General features: G+C 47.8%; 1 protein-coding gene across 2 annotated transcripts in view; it reads left to right on the forward strand.

The window, feature by feature from the left end:
* Window positions 1-24364, forward strand: part of GRIK3 (glutamate ionotropic receptor kainate type subunit 3) — a 176107-nt gene that overhangs the window by 119964 nt on the left and 31779 nt on the right. For both annotated transcript variants that reach the window (XM_038757791.1, XM_038757790.1), the window contains exons 5-9: window positions 532-585; window positions 9782-9955; window positions 12835-12978; window positions 18325-18432; window positions 23835-23948. In XM_038757791.1, the coding sequence (XP_038613719.1) occupies window positions 532-585; window positions 9782-9955; window positions 12835-12978; window positions 18325-18432; window positions 23835-23948 (594 nt within the window). The remainder of the gene's footprint in view (window positions 1-531; window positions 586-9781; window positions 9956-12834; window positions 12979-18324; window positions 18433-23834; window positions 23949-24364) is intronic.

Genomic DNA, 24364 nt, shown 5'->3' on the forward strand with positions numbered 1-24364 from the left:
CTAGCAACATGCCATTTGGTCCTGGATTTCCACCATGTAAATAACCAATGGAGGAGGAAATTTATTTCCCCATCTGTACTAGGTGTTTACAGGTTTACAGAATATTTATCAAACAGAGATGGGATGAGTGCAATCCTGCTGTCAAGGAGTTTATGATCCAATGAGGGAGACCCAAAGAGTTGAATCCACAGTAGAACCAGAACAAAGATACAAACCCTAAAAAAAAAGCCAAGGAGCCCAATCAGTAAATGAATATGTGTTGCCCAGTGGGAGAAAGTGAGCAGGAAGAGACCTTTCTAACTGGGGCGATCTCAGAAATCAGTGGTGGTTCATCTTCAGTGAGGACTGTCCACTCTTGTGTAACAGAGTTTCACAGCTCATGAGGGACTGGCCTAGAGCAGAAACAGCAACCTAAGTGTTGAACCATCAGGAATAATATTGTTTTCTTCCCACTTTGGAAAGTTTGGCTCTCACTGACAAAGGGAAAACCCCCGCTGAGTTTCCAGCTGCTAACACTCTCCTCTCCCCTAGGCCATGGCAATGGGGATGATGACCGAGTATTACCACTTCATCTTCACGACTCTGGTAAAGTATGAAGTCCTGCTTGCGCCTTTCTCTTGTTCAATCAGTCAATCGGTCAATAGTCTCTCATGAGCTCCTCTGGGTGCCGAGCACTGTACTGGATCTTTGTGAGAGCACTGTAGAGATGAAGCTATTTCTGCCTGTAAGGGACTTAAGAGTCTTTACACCACTGGGGTATAACTGTGAGAACTGAGGTAAACCCAGTCTGTGGAAGGGCTGAACTAGGTCACAGAGGGTGTCCAAGGCAAAGGACTCAATCATATTTCAGTCAATTGATCGTATTTATTGAGTGCTTACTCTGCGCAGAGCACTGTACTAAGCACTCGGGAGAGTACACAATAACAAGAGTCGGTAAATGGAAGGCAACGTGCTACAAATCAAAACTCACCTGTGCTGGGTATTAGTGGCATGGCAGAGAGTCGAGGACGGGGACTCCAGTTTTCTGCATGGAAGGAGGCAATGGTAAACCACTTCCATATTTTTTACCAATACCATCTTTTTACGAATACACTACTGCACCAGTGCAAATGGAGCGTTCTGAGAGAGATGTGTCCATGGAGTCGCTATGGGTAGGAAATGACTTGACAGCATAAGACGACACCCCACAACAAGCTTACAGAATATTTATCAAGCGATTACTGTGTGCAGAGCACTGTTCTAAGCTCTTAGGAGAATTCAGCATAACAGAGTTGGTAGATATGTTCCCTGCCCACAAGAGGCTAACAGTCCAGAGGACTCTCTTGTTTGAAGATGGAGTGAAGTTGTTTCATGTTGGTCTGTAGGAAGTTGTTCTATAGGAAGCTTCTCTTACCATCATTCAGGAAAGACACATTTACAGAGAAGTAGCATGGCATAGTGGATAGAGCACTGGCCTGGGATTCAGAAGGACCTAGGTTCCTATCCCGGGTCCACCACTTGTCTGTTGTGTGACCTCGGACAAGTCACTTCACTTCTCTGTGCTTCAGTTGCCTCATCTGTAAATTGGAGACTGTCTTAATCTGTAAATTAAGACTGTTTGCCTCATGTGGTGCATGGACTGTGACCCATCTGATTAGCTTGTAACTACCCCAATGCTTAGTGCGGTACCTGGCACATAGTAAGTGCTTAATGAATACCATAAGAAAAGAAAAAGTACTGCCCACAGCATGCCAGCCATTTCGGGGGCTCAGGGGGTGGGGAGTTTCCTTGGTTCTGATTTGTAGGGGCAAGGGACAGGTGAGAGAGATCTGGAACCTGAAGGGTTTTTTACAGCCCCCCTCCACCCTGGGATTAGGAGTTTGGAGGATCCCGCAGGCAAATGTGATTTACTTTTTCTGGTTTTAAAGTAATTATCTGGTGTGTTTAGAGACTTTTGTCCCATTGGATGACCAGCACATGTGGTCTGGCCAGCAGCTTGGCACTCGATTTCTCCCTCTGATTTCTCTGGGGGCACCTGTCTGGACCAAACCAGCCCGGTGGATTCATCTGGCATTCGGAACAGTGGGAAGAAGACAGAGATTTGTGTCTATTCCCTCTGCCTCCCTGTCAGAGGGGCATTAAGGATCGACTGTGGCCAATTAATCAATTGCATTTACCGAGCACTCACTATGTGCAGAACACAATACTAAGCGCTTGGGAGAGTGTGATGTAATGGAATTAGCAGACATATTCCCTGCCCATAATGAGCCTACAGTTCTAGAGGGGAATGGTGAAAAGAAATACAAGCCTGGTTCTGGGGAGAGGAACCCAGGGATCCCTCTCGATCCATCAATCAATCGATCAATGGTATTTATCGAGCCCTCATCTCGGGCCCCTCCTGGCCAGGCAGTTTGAAGCTGTGACAGGTTGGGCACTGTGGGAACTTCCCTTTGAAGCGGAGCGTTCTTCTCCGACTTTCATCTCGCTTTCTAATCACAGTGGGCACAGGCAATTTGAATTTCTCCAGCAGTCCTTGTGATCCTAGACATTAAGAGACAGAAAAAAGAATTCTCCCCTTGTTAGCTGATCGGGCCACTCCCTGGGGGAGCCGTGTAGGTCAGTCAACTCTCATAAGAGAGCAGACGGAGCATTGGTTTCTTCATTAACCTTACGTGTCACGATGAGAATGCATCCTCTCAGCAGCCCGGGATGGTCTGCAGCTGAGGGAAAAGAGACTAAGTGGAAAAGGGCTCAGGCCTGGGAGTCTGGAGGACCTGGTTTCTCATCCCACCTCTGTCACATCGTAATAATAACAATTGTGGTTTTTGTTAAGCGCTTACTATGCTCCGAGCACTGTGTAACTGCCTCTCACTTGCCTACTGGGTGACCTTGGGAAAGTCATTTCACTTCTTTGGGTCTTGGTTTACTTATCTGTATCTTGGGGTTGTAATACTTGCCCCCCTTGAGGGAAAAGCACTGTGTCTGACCCACTAACCTACCCATGTGCTTGGAATAGTGCTTAGTTCATAGTAAGCGCTTAAATAGTATAGCGGTCACCTGGACTGAGGTTGTGATGTTGCCTACAGATGTGTGTTTATATCTCTATGTTGTCTAAGTGTTTTGTTTCATCTCCCCTCTCCCCCTTTTTATAGACTATAAGCCTCCCAAGGACAGGAACCATATCTAACCCCCACCTCCGTATTCTTTCCCAGAGCTTAGTACAGTGTACTGCGCGTGATAAGTGGCTTAATTTTTTTTTTTTTTTTGGATGGTGTTAAGCATTTACTACATGGCAAGCACTGAACTCAGCAGTAGGGTCAATACAAGAAAATCAGTTTGGACACATCCCTGTCTCACATATAAGTGGGTGAACAGGTATTAGTCAGACAGTTGTATTTACTGAGCACTTACTGTGTGCAAAGCACTGTACTAAGCACTTGGGAGAATACAGTGCTCTGCACACAGTAAGTGCTCAATAAATATGATTGAATGAATGAATGAATACAATGAATACAGCATAGCCCCATGTGGGACAGGGGCTGTGTCCAACCTGATTTTCTTATATAATGTTGGTATTTGTTAAGCGTTTATTATGTGCCAAGCACTGTTCTAAGCACTGGGGTAGATACAAGGTAGGGCTCACAGTCTTCATCCCCATATTACAGATGAGGTAACTGAGGCCCAGAGAAGTTAAGTGACTTGCCCAAAGTCACACAGCTGACAAGTGGCGGAGCTGGGATTTGAACCCACAACCTCTGACTCCCTAACCTGGACTGTTTCCACTAAGCCACGCTGCTTCTACCCCAGCTCATAGTACAGTGTCTGGCACATAGTAAGCCCTTAACAATTATTATTATAATTATTATTATTATTATTATTATTAACAATATAGCAGACAAATTCCCTGCCCACAATGAGCTTGCAGCCTAGAGGGGGAGACAGACATGAATACAAGTAAATACAATTACAGATATGTACATTAGAAGCAGCGTGGCTCAGTGGAAAGAGCATGGGCTTTGGAGTCAGAGGTCATGGGTTCAAATCCCAGCTCCGCCGATTGTCAGCTGTGTGACTTTGGGCAAGTCACTTATCTCCTCTGTGCCTGTTACCCCATCTGTAAAATGGGGATGAAGACTGTGAGCCCCCCGTGGGACAACCTGATCACCTTGTAACCTCCCCAGCATTAGAACAGTGCTTTGCACATAGAAAATGCTTAATAAATGCCATCATTATTATTATATTATTACTATTAGAGTGGTGGGGCTAAGGGGGGGATAAATGAAAGGAGCAAGTGAATATAAAGAGAGCAAGTCAATAGTAAATAATGTTACTACTGTTACTACAATCATTATTATCTCTTCCAGAATACTGGTTGATCCACTCCATAGCAGGGAGGTGAGCAGGGACCCTCGGACTCGTCCCATCAGGCATTAGCAAATATCCCCATGCCCCCACCCGCTACATGCCCTAATAATCAATAATATTTGCAGCTTTTATTAAGCCTTTACTCAGTAGCAAAGCACAGTGAGAAGCACCAGTGTAGTTAGATGAGCAGATCAGACACTGCCCCTCTCCCACATGGAACTTGCCATCCAAGAGTGGGGAGAGCAGAGATCCTGCCCCCATTTTACAGATGAGAAATCCGAGGCCCAGGCAGGGGAAGCGACCCAGCCCGAGATCACCCAGCAGGAGATTAAACTCGAGTCTCTTGGTTTGGTCACTCAGCATCACACCAGCGTGGCCCTGCCCCCCTGCCTTCCTGCGATGCTTTATGCTGCGATCTTCCTCCTGGACCTCCCCCATTATTTCTTTGAGCCCGCGGCCCGAGACTCTATAGGAACCTGGCCTGGAGTTAAAAGCCATCCATCTTCCTCCCTTTAGGAAGTCCGTGTTGTCACACTCACCCTTAAAAAAAAAAAATAGCCACACGTATTTTTCAAATGCAGAAGACATTTTAATTACTCTGGCTGCCAGTATCTATTCCAGGCAGCTTTGAGCCGTTCCCAGATAACCTCCTATTAATCAGCTCCAGCTGAGCCCGGGGTACATTCCATGGGTAGGTATAGCCCGGAGGTGAAAGGAGAATTATCATAAATTAGCAGATAAGCAATTACAATTAATGCCACTTTCATGCAATAACACTTGTATCATGGGAGGGATATTTTCATCTGTCATTTCTTAAGGCCATGTTTTCCCAGCTCGGGAAGCCCAGACCTGGGTTCCGCCCAAGATTGCCTCGTTGGGTGCTAATGAATCAGTCCGTTATGTTTCCGAAAGGTCTCCCTTTCGGAATGCCACATGTCGACATTTGGCACGAAGAGTGGCCACTGAATGCTAAGCAGCAGGGTTGAATGCAGTTTGATGCAGACAACACTTGGGGTCTCAACCCAGTCAAACTTAGAAAGGATATCAGAGATGGGGGGTGGGGGGAGCGCTCTGCACATCAGCAGGGCTTCAGTGGTGACTTGGCCGATAGTTGTCATTGTCAGAATTTACTGAGCGCTTTCTATACTGTACTAAGCACTTGGTCCTGATGGGATGGAAGATTTATCAATCAATCAATGGCATTTATTGAGCACACAGTGTGGGCTGAGCACTGAACTAAGCACTTGGGAGTGGTGAGCTCCCTAAAAGGAGGTACAATGTCTAATTCCTAACTGGATATTCTTTCCCAGCACAAAATAATAATAATAACATTTATTAAGCCCTTAATATGTGCAAAGCACTGTTCTAAGTGCTAGGGAGGTTACAAGGTGATCAGGTGGTCCCACGGGGGGGCTCACAGTCTTAACCCCCATTTTACAGATGAGGGAACTGAGGCACAGAGAAGTTAAGTGACTTGCCCAAAGTCACACAGCTGACAATTGGCAGAGCTGGGATTTGAACCTATGACCTCTGACTCCAAAGCCAGTGCTCTTTCCACTGAGCCACGCTGCTTCTCTAGAGCACATAGTACAGTGCTCTGTTCCCCTATAGACTGCAAGTTCTCTTTCAAACTGTAAACTTGTTTTGGGCAGGGAATGTGTCTACCCACTCTGTTGTAATGTACTCTCCCAAGTGTTGAGTACAGTGCTCTGTACATAATGAACACCCAATAAATACCATTGATCGATTCCACACACAGTAAGAGCCTAATACATACTATAATTACTACTGCTGCTACTACAATATGATAAAGTAGGGAGACACGATCCTTGCCCACAAGAAGCTTATGGAGATGACATTCAAATAAACGACAGAAGGATGTGTACATTAGCATTGTACAGGTGGGGTGAAAATTAGAGTGCTTAATGGATAAGACTCAAGGGCTTAGACAACGCAGAAGGGAAGGTAAATAGGGTTGGGAAATGGAAACTTATAGGCTAAGGAAGACATACCTTCCTATATAACGTAGGGACTGAATCCTTGGAAAACACCGCTGTAAAAAGAAATCGGATCCTTGTACGGGCCATGTCCACTGCTGTGTGGACTGCTCCTCCAAGCACCGCATCATACTGTGTCATGCAGTTTGTGCCAACAATCAATCAATCAATCAATAGTATTTCCTCAGCACTGACTGTGGGCTGAGCTCTGTACTGTTGTTCTCTCTGGACTGAAAGCTCGTTATGAGAGGTCAGTCGGTCAATCGTATTTATTGAGCATCTACTGTGTGTGGAACACTTTACTAAGCATTTGGGAGCGCACAATGCAACACTAAGCAGACATTCCCTGCCCACAATGAGTTTACATTCTAGAGGGGGAGAAGGTGCCTGCTAATTCTGCTCTATTGTGCTCTTTCAAGTGCTTAGTACAGTGCCCTGCGCATAGTAAGCTCTCAGCAAGGCCCAGTGGATAGAGCATGGGCCCGGGAGTCAGAAGGATCTGGGTTCTAACCCCAGCTCTGTCACTTGTCTGCTGTGTGACCTTGGGCAAATCACTTCATTTCTCTGGGCCTCAGTTACCTCGTCTGTAAAATGGGGATTGAGACCGTGAGCCCTGTATGGGGCAGGGACTGTGTCCAACCCGATTAGCTTGTATTTATCCCAGCGCTTAGTACAGTGCCTGGCACATAGTAAGTGCTTAAGGAAATACCATTATTATTATTATCATTATTATTAACGATAAATACAATTGATTGATTATATTAAGCACTTGGGAGAGACACCGTCCAAGCACCTCAGCCCCTTCCTTGGGGTGTGCAGAGAGGCTGAGGTGTCGCCCTCAGAATGGCTCTCACTGACAGCCCTTTCAAAGACCCAGAACCCTCCTCTCCCGAGAGACCCATCCTCTCATCCCATCTGTGCGGCTTTACCTCTTTGGCCTGAATCGGATTTTTAGACAAGGGGAAGTCAGGCGGTAACCAGAGTCAAGTAAAAAGAAATATTTATGGGGAAGGGAGAAATAAAAGGAATTTAGGATCAATTGGGAAACTATTGGGGCAAAGATGGAGCCAGCAGAGTGTGGCGTGTCTCGGTTTTATGTGCTTTGAATTTTATTACCCTTCAACTATCCTCAAGAACGTAATTAATTCAACAGGAAAACTGTAAATACGGTTGGCTTGGATGATAAAATCTATTATAATTGGAGCGGCAGCAAGTAAAATATGACTACAGGGCCTCCATCAGGCAAATTCTTGTTCTTTTTAGGGACTCCCCACTCCCTTGCCATTCCAGGGGTGTCCAGGGGGACAGAGTGGGGCTAGGAAGGGGCCAGGAGAAAGCAGCATCTCTGCAGGAGAGCGTGAGGGGCCTCAGAGCCTTGCAGAAGAGGAGGTCGGTTCCCATAATCTGTCGGGCAGTGGCCTTCTGCCTCAGTTATCCTGCTGGTGTGGCAGAGGAGCATCTCTGCGGATCGTCTGTGACTTCTTAATGATGAGCAGAGAGGGGCTGGAGAAATCTGCTCTGCAGAAGCACCTGAGAAACACCAAGAAGAGATAACTCCACAGGAACCGCTGGGCACAGCATCCTTCTAAGTTGAAAATGACAAAACACTCATTCTCAATAGCTGTGGTCAAGCCACGAATCCCACCTGCTGTTCTGGGCCCTGGAGAAGAGTCCTCAGGGACTTTGTGGGCATGGATTGAAGAGGGATCTTGAGTCAACCTCAAAATGTGCATTCCCTCCACAAAATGGGTCTCTCTAGATTAGCCTATAGGGAAATCCACCATTGCCCATTCAAGCTTGCCCGTGGCCCAGGGGAGCCTGGGGCCTTGTGAGTAGTGAGAGGCCACCTGGAGACTCCCGGGAGCTGGGAGATATAGAGGGGAGGTGTGTGAGTGGGAGCAGGCGGTCCCCATTGTAGAATTCCTACATTCCTGCTGGCCCATATCCAGGAGCCCTGGGATAATTTACAAAGTTGGTTTAAAATAGTCCCCCTTGGACAGGGCTGGTATTATTTGCCAAAGCGTCAGATCCTGCTTGGAGAAGTGGTGTTAAAGGCTTGCTTACTTGGAAAATTGGGACTGAAGCAGTCATTAATTATTTTTTTCAAGCCATTAAAAGAAAATATAGTCAAGTTCTCCTACTGGGCCTTAAAACACTTTCCAGCTGTCAAATGGGGGTACCCAGACAACCCCCCGGGAGCACTGGGCTGGGGTTGTTATTGTACGGACCACAGGTACAGAAAGCCCCATTCTTGCAAGCATTCAGTGCTATTTCTTGCATGCCTAATGGGTGCAGAGAACTGTACTGAGCACTGGGGGAAATTACCCAGGGAAAAATTAGGCACTCACAGTGCAAGAGTAGTGAGGGTCCATAAGCAAAAATGAAACAATAGAAACAGAAAAAGACGACAACCCAAAAAACAGAGCACTGTTTTTGGAGCTGAATAGAAACAGAGCACTGCAGCTAAAGGAGCAGCATGTTGGTGATTCAGTGAAACTCAGGGTTATTCAGTTGCCCATTAGCCATAGCATCAATCAATCAGTGGTATTTATTGAGCACTTACTGTGTGCAGTGCGCTGTACTAAGTGCTTGGGAGAATACAAAATAACAGAGTTGGTAGACAAGAAGGGAGTGGGAGAAGAGGAAAGGAGGGTTTAGTTAAAGAAGTCCTCTTAGAGGAGATGTGCTTTTAATAAGGCCTTGAAGGCGGGGAGAGTGATCGTCTGTCGGGTATGAAGAGGGAGGATGTGGGTGAGGTGTTTGGATTGATCAATAGAACCACCCCCATCAGAGCCCTCTGGGGCTCCAGCTGTGAGACTGGATGTGAAAACAATAGTAATAATAATAGTAATGATATTTGTTAAACACTTACTGTGTGTCAAGCATGGTTCTAAGCGCTGGGGGCAAGCTAATCAGGTTGGACACAGTTCCTGTCCCATGTGGGGCTCACAGATTTAATCCCCATTTTACAGATGATGTAACTGAGGCACAGAGAAATTGTGACTTGTCCAGGGTTACGCACCAGACAAGTGGCGGAGCCAGGATTAGAACCCAGGCAGGTCCTTAATAATAATAATGGCATTTGTTAAGCGCCTACTATGTGCAAAGCACTGTTCTAAGCACTGGGGAGGATACAGGGTGATCAGATTGTCACATGTGGGGCTCACAGTCTTCATCCCCATTTTACAGATGAGGTAACTGAGGCCCAGAGAAGTGAAGTGACTTGCCCAAAGTCACCCAGCTGACAATTGGCAGAGCCGGGATTTGAACCCATGACCTCCGACTCCCAGGCCTGTGCGCTAACCACTCGGCCACACTGCTTCCCTAGAAACAGCATAGAGTAACAGGGAACGCGGAAGTGGTTGAGGGGTGGCATGTCGGGGGCGGGGTGGTGAGCTGAGAAAATTGCAAATTGTTTAAACCCATCTCTCCTTTTTAAGGATCTTTATGCATTAGATCTGGAACCGTACCGTTACTCCGGCGTGAACCTAACCGGCTTCCGGATCCTAAATGTGGAGAACCCACACGTGTCCGCCATAGTGGAAAAATGGTCCATGGAGAGGCTCCAGGCAGCTCCCCGCGTGGAGTCAGGGCTGCTGGACGGGGTCATGATGGTACGTGACCTGTGACTGATGCCTTTTCCCATTGTCCCTTGGGGTGCTCATGTTGCCGGAATCTGCAGGGGGACTGAGGGCAGGAGGAGGTGGAGGCAAAATCTGAAAGCAGGAGGAATTTCCCTCGTGTTTATTCATTGGAATTGAAAGTGAGTTTGAACCTATTTCACCCAGGCCATGTATCTATTACTCAGACCCTACCATCTATACAGTAGGCGAAGCTGCCAGTATTATTTATTCATGCCACTAGCCTGTCCTTAGGGCAGTCCTGCTGGGAAAATGGTAGAAAAGGTTACTGCTATTTATAGGGTGACTAAATCCCCTTTCCCTCTTCTCCCTCCTCCTCCTCTTCTCCTCTTCCTCCTTCTAATTTTTCTGGGGCCCCTCGGGCCCTAGAACAAAAATACAAAGTCACTACATCTACTACCGATCGCAAAAATGCACGCGACAGCTTCTATATGCATACTCATTTTCTATCCTATTGACAAATAATTTATAAATAGATGCATGATTTATGCTGCTCCCTGGGTCCCAAATGGGGGAGGGCAGACCGGAGGGAAGCCACGCCATGGCGGAGTGTCGGAAAGTGGTTGTCGGGTTCTGCCTGGCTGAGTTAGCTCTGCCGTTACTTTGGGTAGAGGAAGGGAGGGGGCATGCGGGGCTGGGAGCTGCTCAGACCCCGAGTGAGAAGTGGTTGCTGGAAATTGGGCCAAGATGCCTGTTGGCACCAGATCTCCCGGCAGCCTCCGGGAGGGTGGACTTCCTCCAGCAGCCGGTTCTTGCCCTCAGATAGCGGCTCAGGCTCCTGCTCCCCAGCCTGCTCTGCCCCTGCTAAAGGCACGGACACCTTCCTTGTTTTATCCCGCTCCCCAGTGCCTCGCTGAATTCACCGGGCCCTGGAGGATGATGTGGGCGCCGTGGATATATGACTCTGAGAGCTCTGGAAGAGCGGCAACAGCAGGGAGGGAGGAAAGAGAAACCCCATCGGACCAGCTCCACTTAGCTCCGCTGGCTCCTCAGCTGATTTGCATGCTCTCATCTCCTGCGGGGACGCGGGCCAAGTGTCTGTGACAGCTCGTGGCCTGGCTCTGAAGGGAACCCAGGGATGTCTGAAATGGCAGCTTGGGGAGCCCCAGGCTGGGGGCTGCCCCCCGCCTCGGGAGAGATTTGGTTTCTGGTGGAGGTGAAGACCAGAAGCCCACCCCACCCTGCCAGGCCTGGCACCTCCAGACTCTTCCCCAAAACCTGAGCACATTGAGATTCCGACGGAGAGGAACCAGGGAAGGATTCTTGGCTCTCCCGAGGGATTTGCAACAAGGAGAAAGGAAATCCCAATACAAAGCAATTAGAGTCCAACGGCCAATTCTTTTAATCCCGCAAATCCGTCCACAAATGCCTGGAGGAGACAGAGCGAGAGAGAGAAATAGAGAGAGAGTGTGTCTAAGTGGGCTGTTGGGGGAGGGAGGAAAGAGTCTTCCAGCCTCTAGCCCCTGCCATGGCAAGGAGTTTGGTCTTGCCTGTTCAAAGGAAGCCTCGGCCTTCCCTCTTTAGGAGACGAAGAGGCAACATGGCATTTCCAGTCACAAACTGAGCCAGGAATGATCCAGATGGCATCCCTGGCAGTGGGTAAAGTGGCCAATAACTAAGCAATAGGTTCCATCCAGCCAGGAGCCTGGCACCCCACCCGCCACCCTGCCCAGCCCTTGAATCTTCTTGTCCAAGGTGAAAGACAATGTGTGAACCTGTTTCCTCTTCTGGAAAATGGGGAATAAGATTGTGAGCCCCATGTGGGATGGGGACTGTGTCCAACTGGGATTAACTTGTATCCACCCCAGCGCTTAGTGCAATGCCTGGCACATAGTAAGCACTTATGAGTGAATGAACGAACTGCAACCATTGTGGTTTTGGGTGGCCCTGGGCTCCGGGGAGCAGAGATGGGGAGGCAGCTGCATCGCAGTGGAGGCTCCCAGAGTGAAGGATAAAAATAAAGTGACCCTCTCCCAACTTTCTGCCCTGCCTCCTCTGCTTCTGCCTTAATCATAAATCTGGGTATCTCCTGCTTGCCCACCCCCGGCCCCAGCCGTTTCCCCAGCTCCATGTCATCCTTCTCTTGCTGGGTTTTCTGTCCTCTCCCTTCAGCTGATGGTGAAGCCATGCGGGGAGTCAGGCACCAGGTAAGTATTTGGAGTTACATGAATCGGTCCCAAGCCGCCGGAATGACCGCCGGGGAAAGTCTTTCTGCCGCCGAGTGGAATCCAGGCCGTGAATCCGCTCTGCTGCTTTCTCTGAAAACAAACAACTCCACCAGGCCCACAAGAGAGCATAAAGACTGTTTTCCGGGGGGCTCCCTGGGGATGGGCAGTGATTTGGGGTGATTTTCCCCTTTAGCCTCCATTTCCCTCCCCCAAGTAATGGAATTAGAGAAACAGCGGGGCCTAATGGATGCAGCATGGGCCCAGGAGTCAGAAGGACCTGGGTCCTAATCCCTGCTCTGCCCCTTGTCAGTTGTGTGACCTTGTGCAAGTCAAGTCACTTCTCTAGGCCTCAGTTAGCTCATCTGTGAAATGGGAAGCCCCATATGGGACAGGGAATGTGTCCAACCCAATCTGCTTCTATCTGCCCCAGATCTTAGTACAGTGCCTGGCACATAGTAAGTGTTTAACAAGTGCCGTAATTATTATTATTGTTGTTATTATTCATTCAATCCACAAGCGTTGATAGACGCTGGAAGGGGAGGGAGCAGGATGGCTTTTCCTGCTCTCTGTTCGGGATTGTTGTCCTGCGGGGTGGCAAGGGGATGGATGGGATGACCTCCAGTGGCCCTGGGGCTACTCTTCACCCCAGGCTTGACCACCAAGTGCTGTTCCCCTGTATTTTAGACAGACGCTGCCTTGCTGTACGATGCCGTCCACATTGTCTCTGTTTGCTACCAGCGGGCCCCACAGATGACCGTCAACTCTCTGCAGTGCCACCGGCACAAAGCCTGGAGGTTCGGAGGACGCTTCATGAACTTCATCAAAGAGGTGAGGGGGGGGTGGGTGCGTAGTATAGCATACTATAATAAGCACCATATATAAATAACAGTGCTTGGTTAAGCTTAGCTAAGCCTGATTAAGGCCCCCCATGTCCTCTTCTCCCACTCCCTTCTGTGTCCCCCTGACTTACTCCCTTTGTTCATCCCCCCTCCCAGCCCCACAGCACTTGAGTAAATATCTGTAATTTATTTATATTAATGTATGTATCCCCACCTCTAGACTGTAAGGTTGTTGTGGGTAGGGAAAGTGTCTGTTTGTTGCTGTATTATACTAGCCCAAGTGCTTAGTAGAATGGCCTGCACCCAGTGCTCAATAAATACAACTGAATAATAATAATAAAATAATTTTGGTATTTGTTAAGCGCAAATGTGAATTGGGAAGCCCCATATGGGACAGGGAATGTGTCCAACCCAATCTGCTTCTATTTACCCCAGTTCTTAGTACAGTGCCTGGCACATAGTAAGTGTTTAACAAGTACTGTAATTATTATTGTTGTTGTTGTTGTTATTACTCATTCAATCCACAAGCGTTGATAGATGCTGGAAGGGGAGGGAACAGTGCAAAGCACTGTTCTAAGCGCTGGGTAGGATACAAGGTGATCAGGTTGTCCCATGTGGGTCTCACAGTCTTAATCCCCATTGTACAGATGAGGTAACTGAGGCACAGAGAAGTTTAGGGACTTGCCCAAAGTCACAGAGCTGACAAAGTCACACATGACCTCTGAGTCCCAAGCCTGTGCTCCTTCCACTGAGCCACGCTGCTTCCCGTGAAGGAAGGAAGAACTGAAGGAATGAATGAATAAATACAACAAGCACTTAACAAATATCATTATTATTAGATTGGATTCAGTCTCGTCTAGTCTCAGTTTCTGTTCACAGTCTTAGTTGGAGGGAGCAGAGGCCATTGATCCCCGTTTTAGAGCTGAAGAAATCTGGGCACACAGAAGTTAAGTGACTTGCCCAAGGACATGCAAGCAGTTAACAGGCTGAGACAAGATTAAAACCCCGATCTTATGACACCCAGGCTCTTTCCACTAGGCCACACTGCTTCTGCCCTGAGGCAATGCCCTGAACTGGAACTGTCTCTGACACCAACTACTTCCAGAGGGATGCTGCTGTTTAGACGTTATTTTTTTTATAGTATTTGTAAAGGGCTTATTATGTGTCAAGCACTGTTGTAAGTCCTGGTATAGATTCAAGTGTATTCATTCATTCAATCGTATTTGTTGAGCACTTACTGTTTGCAGAGCACTGTACTAAGCACTTGGGAAGTACAAGTTGGCAACATATAGAGACGGTCCCTGCCCAACAGCGGGCTCACAGTCTAGAATCAGCTGGAAGCAGTCCCTGCCCCACATGGGGCTCACAGAATAAATAGGAGGGAGCAAGATTTAATCCCCTTGTTACAGTTGAGGAAACTGAGGCATACAGAAGTTGAGACTCGCTCAAGGTCACACAGCAAGCAATTGGCAGAACTGGGATTAGAACTCAGGTCCTCTGACTCCTGGGCCTCTGCTCTTTCCTTTAGGCCGTGCTACTTCCCCAGTGGACTTATGAGTTCCAGCTTTCCCTAGTCCCAGTGTCGGGGTCAAGGGTGGATAACCAAAATCCACCGGTTAATCCACCAGATGCCATCTTGGCAAGTGGCTTTGGCTTCTCCTTTCCTCACCCAACCCCCACCCACAAAGGCACTATTGACCAGACAGAGCTGAAAACTCACTGTTGGTGTGGTGGGGGTTTGCCTCTCTTCAGGGCTACACCCTCCTTTTGGTGGAGACACCAAAGAAAAGAGGATTGACCAGAGGGAGAAGGGGGACAACTTGCCAAGGTCACAGACCGGCAATAAGAACCCCAGTCCTCTGTTTCCCAGGCCCGTGATTTATCTACAAGGCCATGCTACTTGGCTTCGCCTTGTGAAGTAAACTTCTTCCTCTTCCTCCTCTTCCCCAGTGGTTCCTGGTCTTTCTCGAGAACACTGTGCTAGAAATTACCCTCAGTTCCTTCAAATCCAGGATAAGCCCTGAGAACAAGCTTTCTTCTTGTAAGCTAAACGGAAATTAAATGTCATGAAGTGTGCCGTGCCAGGAGTGAGCAGAAATAGCGGGAGATAGCGGCTCCTCGCCTGGTGACATTTCCCGGCATGCAGCATGCCCTTCTGCCATCACTCAATACACACTAAATGAAAGATGCTTCACACACGCTGAACTTTAGCCTGGTATTTCTCCGCTCCTCTCCGAAATGCCAAGTCTCTAAAACGGTCTACTGTTTCACTGTCACTTGGCAAATCAAGGAGCCTCACTCTGGTCCCACCCCAGCCAACACCTGTGTGACTTCAAGAAGAGCTGAGTGTCCCTTTCTCTCTCTGACCCGCCTCCCACCTTCTCACTCCCACCCCCAAGCAAGGGAGAGGAGTCCAGATCCCCTTCTAATCAATCAATCAATCAATCGTATTTATTGAGCGCTTACTGTGTGCAGAGCACTGTACTAAGCGCTTGGGAAGTACAAGTTGGCAACATACACAGTCCCTACCCAACAGTGGGCTCACAGTCTAAAAGGGGGAGGACTGTGAGCCCACTGTTGGATAGGGACCGTCTCTATATGTTGCCAACTTGTACTTCCCAACCGCTTAGTACAGTGCTCTGCACACAGTAAGCGCTGAGTAAATACGATTGAATGAATGAATGAATGAAAGGAGTTTTCAGACTAGGCTAGTGGAGATTTCTGAGGCTCGATCAATAATGTGGCGGGAACTGCTTTCTGAAGCCTAGACTGTAAGCTCATTGTGAGCAGGGAATGTGTCTATTATATTGTCCTCTCCCAAGCGCTTAGTACAGTGCTCTGCACACAGTAAGTGCTTAATAAGTATGATTGAATGAATGACTGAACAGTCAGGAGTCATTAAGGGAAGAAGTGTCTGACTAGAATGCTAATAATTGAGTTCTAGCCTGAGCAGTGAAACAGGCTCATGAGGAAGGGGGTGGAAATCTGTGAAGATCTGTGGGTCAGGCCCCCCGACCCGGATGCGACCCGGATGGTTTACGCAGCCCCCTGCTTAGAGGCAGGGGACTGGACAAAGTGGACCTGCAGCTGCTGGCCGCAGATGAGGTAACTGAGGCTCAGAGAAGTTAAGTGACTTAACCAAGGTCACACAGCAGACATGTAGCGGAGCCGGGATTAGAACCTATGATCTCTGACTCCAAAGCCCGTGCTCTTTCCACTGAGCCACGCTGTATTTAATCTATTTTGTTAATATGTTTTGTTTTGTTGTCTGTCTCCCCCTTCTAGACTGTGAGCCCGCTTTGGGTAGGGACCATCTCTATACGTTGCAAACTTGTACTTCCCAAGTGCTTAGTACAGTGCTCTGCACACAGTAAGCGCTCAATAAATGCAATTGAATGAATGAATGAATGAACCTGCCGGCTCAGGGAGTGTGAGTCTTACTTGTCTGCCGTACCACCTTGGGCAAGTCATTTACCTGCTCTGTGCCTCAGGTGCCTCATTTGTAAAATGGAGATTAAGACTGTGAGCTCCATGTAGGACATGGGTCCAACCTGATTAGTTTGCATCTACCCCAGTGCATGATACAGTGCCTGGCACATAGTAAGTGCTTAGAGAAGCAGTGTGGCTCAGTGGAAAGAGCACGGGCTTGGGAGCCAGATGTCGTGGGTTCTAATCCCAGCTCCGCCACATGTCTGCTGTGTGACCTTGGGCAAGTCACTTAACTTCTCTGAGTCTGTTACCTCATCTGTAAAAAGGGGATTAAGACTGTGAGCCCCACGTGGGACAACCTGATTACCTTGTATCCCCCCAGCGCTTATAACAGTGCTTTGCACATAGTAAGCGCCTAACAAATGCCATCATTATTATTATTACTAACAAATACCATAAAAAATAGATTATTCAGCTCTCCTGTTGCCCTTTCCCAAGGTCACACAGGAGGCCGGTGGTGGATGCGTGATTAGAAACCAAGTCCTCTGGCTCCCAGGCCAATGCTTTATCCACGGGAGCCACTGCTTCTCTACTTTGTGCAAGAACACTGTACTAAGTGCTTGGGAGAGTACAATACAATAGAGTTGGTAGACACAATCCCTACCCTGAAAGATTTTACAATCTACTGTGTATAGAGCATTATATTAAGCGCTTGAAAGAGTAAAATACAGTACAATTAGAACACACAATCCCTGACCTCAAGGACCATACAGTCTACTCTGGGCAGAGCACTGCACTAAGCACTTGGAAGCCCCCCATGGGACAACCTGATCACCTTGTCAATCAATCAATCGTATTTATTGAGCACTTACTATGTGCAGAGCACTGTACTAAGCGCTTGGGAAGTATAAGATGGCAAGATGTCACCTCCCCAGCGCTTAGAACAGTGATTTGCACATAGTAACCGCTTAATAAATGCCATCATTATTATTGTTATCATTACTATTATTACAACAAAATTGAGTTGATGACACACTCTCGGCCTTCAAGGAGCTTACTGCCTATTCATTCAATCGTATTTATTGAGCACTAACTGTGTGCAGGGCACTGGACTAAGCGCTTGGGAAGTACAAGTTGGCAACATATAGAGACGGTCCCTATCCAACAACAGGCTCACAGTCTAGAAGGGGGAGACCGACAACAAAACATGTGGACGGGTGTCAAGTCATCAGAACAAAGAGAATTAAAGCTAAATGCACATCATAAATGAAATAGAATAGTAAATATGTACAAGTAAAATAAATAGAGTAATAAATCTGTACAAACATATATACAGGTTCAGTGGGGAGAGGAAGAGGTGGGAGGGGGATGGGGAGGAGGAGAGGAAAAAGGGGGCTCAGTCTATTGTGTGCAGAGCACTGTACTAAGCTCTTGGGAGACTCCAACACAGTAGAGTTGGTACCAAAATTGCTTCCCATGAGAGAAGCTTACAAACTTATGTTCTTTCAAAGTGCTTTTCTTGGCAGAAGGTTGTCCCGTTCTCAGACTGAGATTTCTGGGGCCAGTTCCCTGCTCAGCGAGCCTCAGCACCAACCCCCACCCCTACATCCTTGTTCTTTCTCGACCCGGAAGCGGGGCCGGAGGGGCCTAATTGAGCCAAATCGAAGATAGATGTTCAACAAGAAAGGTGCAAATGTAAATCAGGGTACAGAGTATAATAGAATTTATGGAAATAGCCAGCTTGTGCCGGAGCCTGAGCAATGATGGAGGTGATTATTAATTAATCATGGTCTTCGGGGAAAAAGTATCAGTGGAAGGAGTAATTAAAATGAAGCACTGTACAGTTGTAGCGAATGATGATTTATGAGGCTAAGCAATTGCCACTCTGCCCTCTTCCGCCCCTCAGGCCCAGTGGGAAGGTTTAACCGGACGGATTGTTTTCAACAAAACCAGTGGGTTGAGGACAGATTTTGACTTGGATATCATCAGCCTGAAGGAAGATGGCCTCGAAAAGGTTTGTGAGGTTATTTTCTCCCTGAACCCCCCGACTCCCTGCCCCCCCGGGTCTCTGCCACCACTGTTGGATGTTGGGGTGAGCTCTTCCTAGGGTCAGGGTGGTGTCCCCCCCACATACACATTTGGTAGAACCACCATTTTAGGCTTAAGAAAGGTGCTTCCTTTGCCAATGAAAGGTTTTCTTTGAAGCCCTTTCATCTGCCTGCTACAAAGAGCAAAGCCTTTTTTCTCCTCACCAGCTAGTTTTTATTACAGGTGTAATCAGGGAGGTCTATGTTGTCTCCCACCCTGGTCCTCCGCCCCATCCCCTACCCTCCCCCTGACACTTTTTGATCGCTGCAGTCAGTCAGTTAGTCAGGCAGTCATATTTATTGAGTGCTTACAGTGTGCACAGCAGTCCCATGGTGAGTTGGGGGATTGTGAGCTGGGCAGAAAATACAGCCGGTTCACAACAAGTAAGCCACACTCCCAGTTGTTGGTTCATTGGTACCGAAGCATCTCCCTTTCATTTATTCATTCAATCGTATTTACTGAGCGCTTACTGTGTGCAGAGCACTGTTCTAAGTGCTTGGGAAGTACAAATCGGCAACATATAGAGACGGTCCCTACTCAACAATGGGCTCACAGTCTGGAAGGGGGAGATATATTATATCCCTTGGTATAATAATAATAATGATAATAATAATTATGCCATCTGTTAAGCGCTTACTATGTGCCAGGTGCTGTACTAAGCGCTTGGGTGGATACGAGCAAATCGGGTGGACCCAGTCCCTGTCCCACTTGAGACTCACAGTCTCAATCCCCATTTTACTGATGAGGGAACTGAGGCCCAGAGAAGTGAAGTGACTTGCCCAAGGCCACCCAGCAGACAAGTAGCAGAGTCAGGATTAGAACTTGTGACCTTCTGATTCCCAGGCCCGTGCTCTATCCACTACGCCAGACTGCTTCCCTTCCCATCATAGATGCCCCCCCCAGAGTGGGGAAGGGACGGATTCTTTTCCAAATTGGCTGTGCTCTGCTCTCTAGACTCTCTGCTGGAAGTGCGGATTGCATTGTATTCTCCCAAGCGCTTAGTACAGTGCTCTGCACATAGTAAGCACTCAATGAATAATAATAGTAACAATAATAATAGTAATAACTGTGGTATTTGTTAAGCAGTTACTTTGTAGCAGGCACTGTACTAAGCGCTTGGGAGAGGACAGTATAAATTTCCTGTCTTCCCTCCCCTCAAACTCTCAGCCTCACCTAGAACAAGTACTGTGTTTCAAGTGGATAGAGCACGAGTCTGGGAGTCAACAGGACCTGGGTTCTAATCCTCCCAGTTCCACCACTTGTCTGTTGTATGACCTTGGGCAAGTCACTTCACTTCTCTGTGCCTCAGTTACCTCATCTGTAAAATGGGGGCTTAGACTGTGAGCCCCACGTGGGAGAGGGACTGTGTCCAACTTTGTGTCAACTCCAGCACCTAGTACAGTTCCTGGCACATAGTAAGCACTTAACAAATACTTAATAAAAAAAGGTGGTGATGTGTCCGCCTTAGTGCTTAGCACAGTTCTTCGCCCATAGTAGGTGCTTAACAAATATCACGACTGTCATTAGGACTATGGGAGAATTAGTTGACCTCTCCCAGTTTAAGGGGGGGGAAAACCAGACGGTATTTCAGCAGTGGATCCTGGGCAGATTGACTGGCTGGACTGGAGCAGATGTTGAACGGAGCCAGAGAACCATGATTGAGAGCTTACAGTTGGGCCTTTCTGGGGAGGGGAGGGACCGTCTCTATATGTTGCTAACTTGTACTTCCCAAGCGCTTAGTCCAGTGCTCGGCATACAGTAAGCGCTCAATAAATATGATTGATTGATTGATTGGGGAGCCAGGAGAAGATCCCCCTGACCCGCGGCCACGTCTGGAAGCTGAATAACTGGTGGGGAGAAGCCGCCGTGGGCTACAGGCCGTCTGGGTTCCAATTACCTTGGCAGCGAGCAGTCTGAAGCGCAGAAATGGATTTGGGTGGAATTCATCTCCCTGGGCTCTGTCGTGCCCTCTGCCTCAGCCGAGCCCCACGGTTCCATTATAAAAACTCCAATTTGGGAATCTCGGATTGGTTGCGGCTGGGCCGTCGGGGCAGATCCGCTTTGGTTTCGGTTTCTGAAGAGGAGTCATTTAGAGTTTTCGAAGGGCTCTTTTTCCTTTGAGGCCTTGGGAGTTTGGAAAAATCCATACCATCATTTCGGTTAGGTTGGGATTTACTGTTTTTCCGGGATTCTGAGGTAAAATGTGTGATGCAGCTATAACCGATAACAGGCTGCCCGATCGGACCAAGGTCGATGCTGTCAGAGAGTGGCAGTTTCTCCCCTCAGCCGGCTTAGGTACAAAGCTCGTCTCTAGATGGTAAACTCACTGTGGGCAGGGAATGTGTCTGTTTATTGTTTTATCCTATTCTCCCAAGCGCTTAGTATAGTGCTCTTCACATAATAAGCACTCACTAAATACTGTTGACTGACTGACATCATGTCAGCACCAGGAAATATGATGAAGAGAAAGCATTCATTGAAGCAGACTCATAGCACTTCAAAGACCTTTCTGCTCTTCCACCCCAATCCTCCCAGACTCCAGCCCAGACCCTCTCTGAAGGGGTCTGAGGACGGAGCCAGGAGCAGGGAGGAAGCAGAACATGGAATGGGGGAGCAAAAGTTGGGGATGGAAGAGGGATGGGACCATTCTTAACTCAACGGAGTGCAAGAGGCCGGAGGGAGACATGACAGATTTTCCTAACCTGTTGAGAGTCACCCACACTTCTCTGCCACTTGCCTGATGTGTGACCTTGGGCAAGTCACTTAACTTTTCTGTGCCTTAGTTATTTCTTATGTAAAATGGGGACTAAGACTGTGAACCCCATATGGGTAATGGATTAAGTCCAACCTGATTAGCTTGTGTCTACCCCAGTGCTTAAAACAGTGCCTGGTACATAGTAAGCGCTTAACAAATACCATTTAAAAAAAAATTTCCCAGCTCATCTTCCCCGGAGCTGGGTGGGGAAGGGGGTGCAAGGCATCAAAACGTCTTTTTGTCTAGTGGTAGTAAGAGGAATTTTTTTTAAAAAATTTAATGGTATTGCAAAGTGCTTAATATGTGCCAGGCACTGTACTAAGTATTGGGGTGGTTAAAAGCAAATTGGGTTGGACAATAGTTCCTGTCCCACATTCATTCATTCATTCAATAGTATTTATTGAGCGCTTACTGTTTGCAGAGCACTGTACTAAGTGCTTGGGAAATACAAGTTGGCAACATATAGAGACAGTCCCTATCCAACAATGGGCTCACAGTCTAGAAGGGGGGAGACAGACAACAAAACAAAACATGTGGACAGATGTCAAGACATCAGAATAAATAGAAATAAAGCTAGATGCACATCATTAACAAAATACATAGAATAGTAAATATGTACAGTAAAATAAATCGAGTAATAAATCTGTACAAACAGATACAAGTGCTGTGGGGAGGGGAAGGAGGTAGGGCCGGGGGGATGGGAAGGAGGAGCGGATAAAGGGGGCTCAGTCTGGGAAGGTCTCCTGGAGGAGGTGAGCTCTCACAGTCTGAATCTCCATTTTACAGATGAGGTAACTGAGACACAAAGAAGTGAAGTGGTTTGCCCAAGGTCGCCCAGCTTACAAATGGCAAAGCTGGGATTAGAACGGATGACCTCGTGACTCCCACAGTGCCATGCTGCTTTTCAGGTTCTGTCTAGGTGACAGTGGCCACAGGATTGGAATGTGTTGAATCCCTTCCTTTCAGTAGAGGATGGGGGTCCCCTTTTCCCACTGGGGTGGGATTTCATAAGCCTTTCATAGAAACAGTGTGGCCTAGTGGACAGGGCATGGATCTCCAAGTCAGAGGATCTGGGTTCTACTCCTGACTCTGCCACTTGTCTGCTGTGTGACCTTGGGTAAATCACTTAACTTTTCTGGTCAGTTTCTTCGTCTGTCAAATGCCAATCCTCTTGTGGGAGAGGGATCTCCATTTGGCCCAGGTCCCGCTCACCTGGGGTTCCCCATTTGACAGATGAGGGAAGTGAGACCCGGAGAAATTGTGTTCAACCTGCTTACCCTGTAATTTACCTCAGTGCTTAGTATAATCAATCAATCAATTGTATTTATTGAGCGCTTACTGTGTGCAGAGCACTGTACTAAGCGCTTGGGAAGTACAAGATGGCAACATATAGAGACAGTCCCTACCCAACAGTGGGCTCACAGCCTAAAAGTATTATACTATTCTAGTATAATACTTGGCATAATCAATCAATCGTATTTATTGAGCACTTACTGTGTGTTGGGCATTGTACTAAGCACTTGAGAGAGTACAAAACAATACTACAACACATTACCTGCCCACAATGAGCATAATATGGTAAGCACTTAACCGCCACAATTATTATTATCATGGAAGGCACACAGAAGATATCAAGCTCTACCCTCAGTCCATGAGAGAGAATAAACATTGATCCTCTACTTAAGAAGCTCACTGTCTAGCAGGAGAAACAAGACCAGCATATCTACGCCCTGCCACAATGTGACCAAACTGACTCATCCAGAGGGACATTTAAAGAAGAGTAGCGGGGGAGGCGAGGGCCCCCGGGCAAGGTGATAGGTTGGAGAGTAAGTGGGGATGACTTGGAAAGCCTCCTGGAAGAGGCGGCCTTGAGCTGTGGCTCAAACCAAGGGTGGGTGGCCAACTTGTTTGATGGAAAGTAAAGGGTGGGGAGAGCAACTGGTGTGATGGGAGGATGGATGTGAGAAGCAGGGTGGCCTAGTGGAAGGAACATGGGCCTGGGAATCAGAGGACTTGGATTCTAATCCTGGCTCTGCCACATTTCTGCTCGGGGAAGTAACTTCATTATTCTACACCTCAGTTACCTCATCTGTAAAATGGGGATCAAGTCTGTGAGCCCCAAGTGGGACAGGGACTGTATCCAACCCGATTTACTTTTACCGGTGCTTAGAACAGTGCTTGACACACACTAAGCGCCTAACAAAAAACACAATTATAATTATTATTCTTACTGAGGGTGGAGGGCCAACTGTTGTGATAGGAAGAAAAAAGATGGGGAGCGGAGCGACTGGTTTGATGGGAGGTTTGTTCAGCACAAGATTCAGTTTGCTGGGGAGAGGAGAGCAGAGTGACTCATACTCGGGTGACTGGGAAAAGAATCTCGTTCCTTGAAGTGGGCAAGAATCAGGGTGCCCAGAAATGAAAGACGGGTGCGAAGATTCCTTTCTACCATCCACGCTCGCGTTCTCTCTGCAAGAGAATCTGGCTCATCTGGAGAGCTCAACTGTGTCTCCTGACTGTCCGTCTGCCTGTCTTTCTGTCTGTCTGTCTCTGTTTCACTTGCTTCTGTGCAGGTGGGGATCTGGAGTCCTGCTGATGGCCTGAACATCACCGAGATTGCCAAGGGGAGGGGCCCCAACGTCACAGACTCTCTGACCAACCGATCCCTCATTGTCACCACTGTCCTGGTAAGAGCTGCCAGCCCACAAAACCCCAGCGTGACCCAGTTGAAAGAACCCAGGCCAGGCAGTCCGAGGAACTGAGTTCCAATCCCAGCTCTGCTACGTGCCTTCAGCGAGACCTTGGGAAAGTCACTTCGCTTCTTTGGGCTTTGGTTTCCTCATCTGCTCTCCTTCCTTTTTATGCTGTGAGCTCCATGTGGGACAGGGATTGTGTACGACTCGATTATCTTGTGTCTGCCCTAGTGCTTAGTAAGTGCTGCTAAACAAATACTCCAGTTATTAATATAGTTACCTAGAGAATGGCTGCCATCCTTTGCCTTCACCAACTCTGATCCGGGGGATCCCTGGAATTTGATTCTTTTTCCAGCTGGAATTCATCCCCTGGACCATCCGGGGAGATACTGGCTGCCCTAATGATCACC

Source organism: Tachyglossus aculeatus, chromosome 16 (genome assembly GCF_015852505.1).
Source record: "Tachyglossus aculeatus isolate mTacAcu1 chromosome 16, mTacAcu1.pri, whole genome shotgun sequence".
NCBI classification, from domain to species: domain Eukaryota; kingdom Metazoa; phylum Chordata; class Mammalia; order Monotremata; family Tachyglossidae; genus Tachyglossus; species Tachyglossus aculeatus.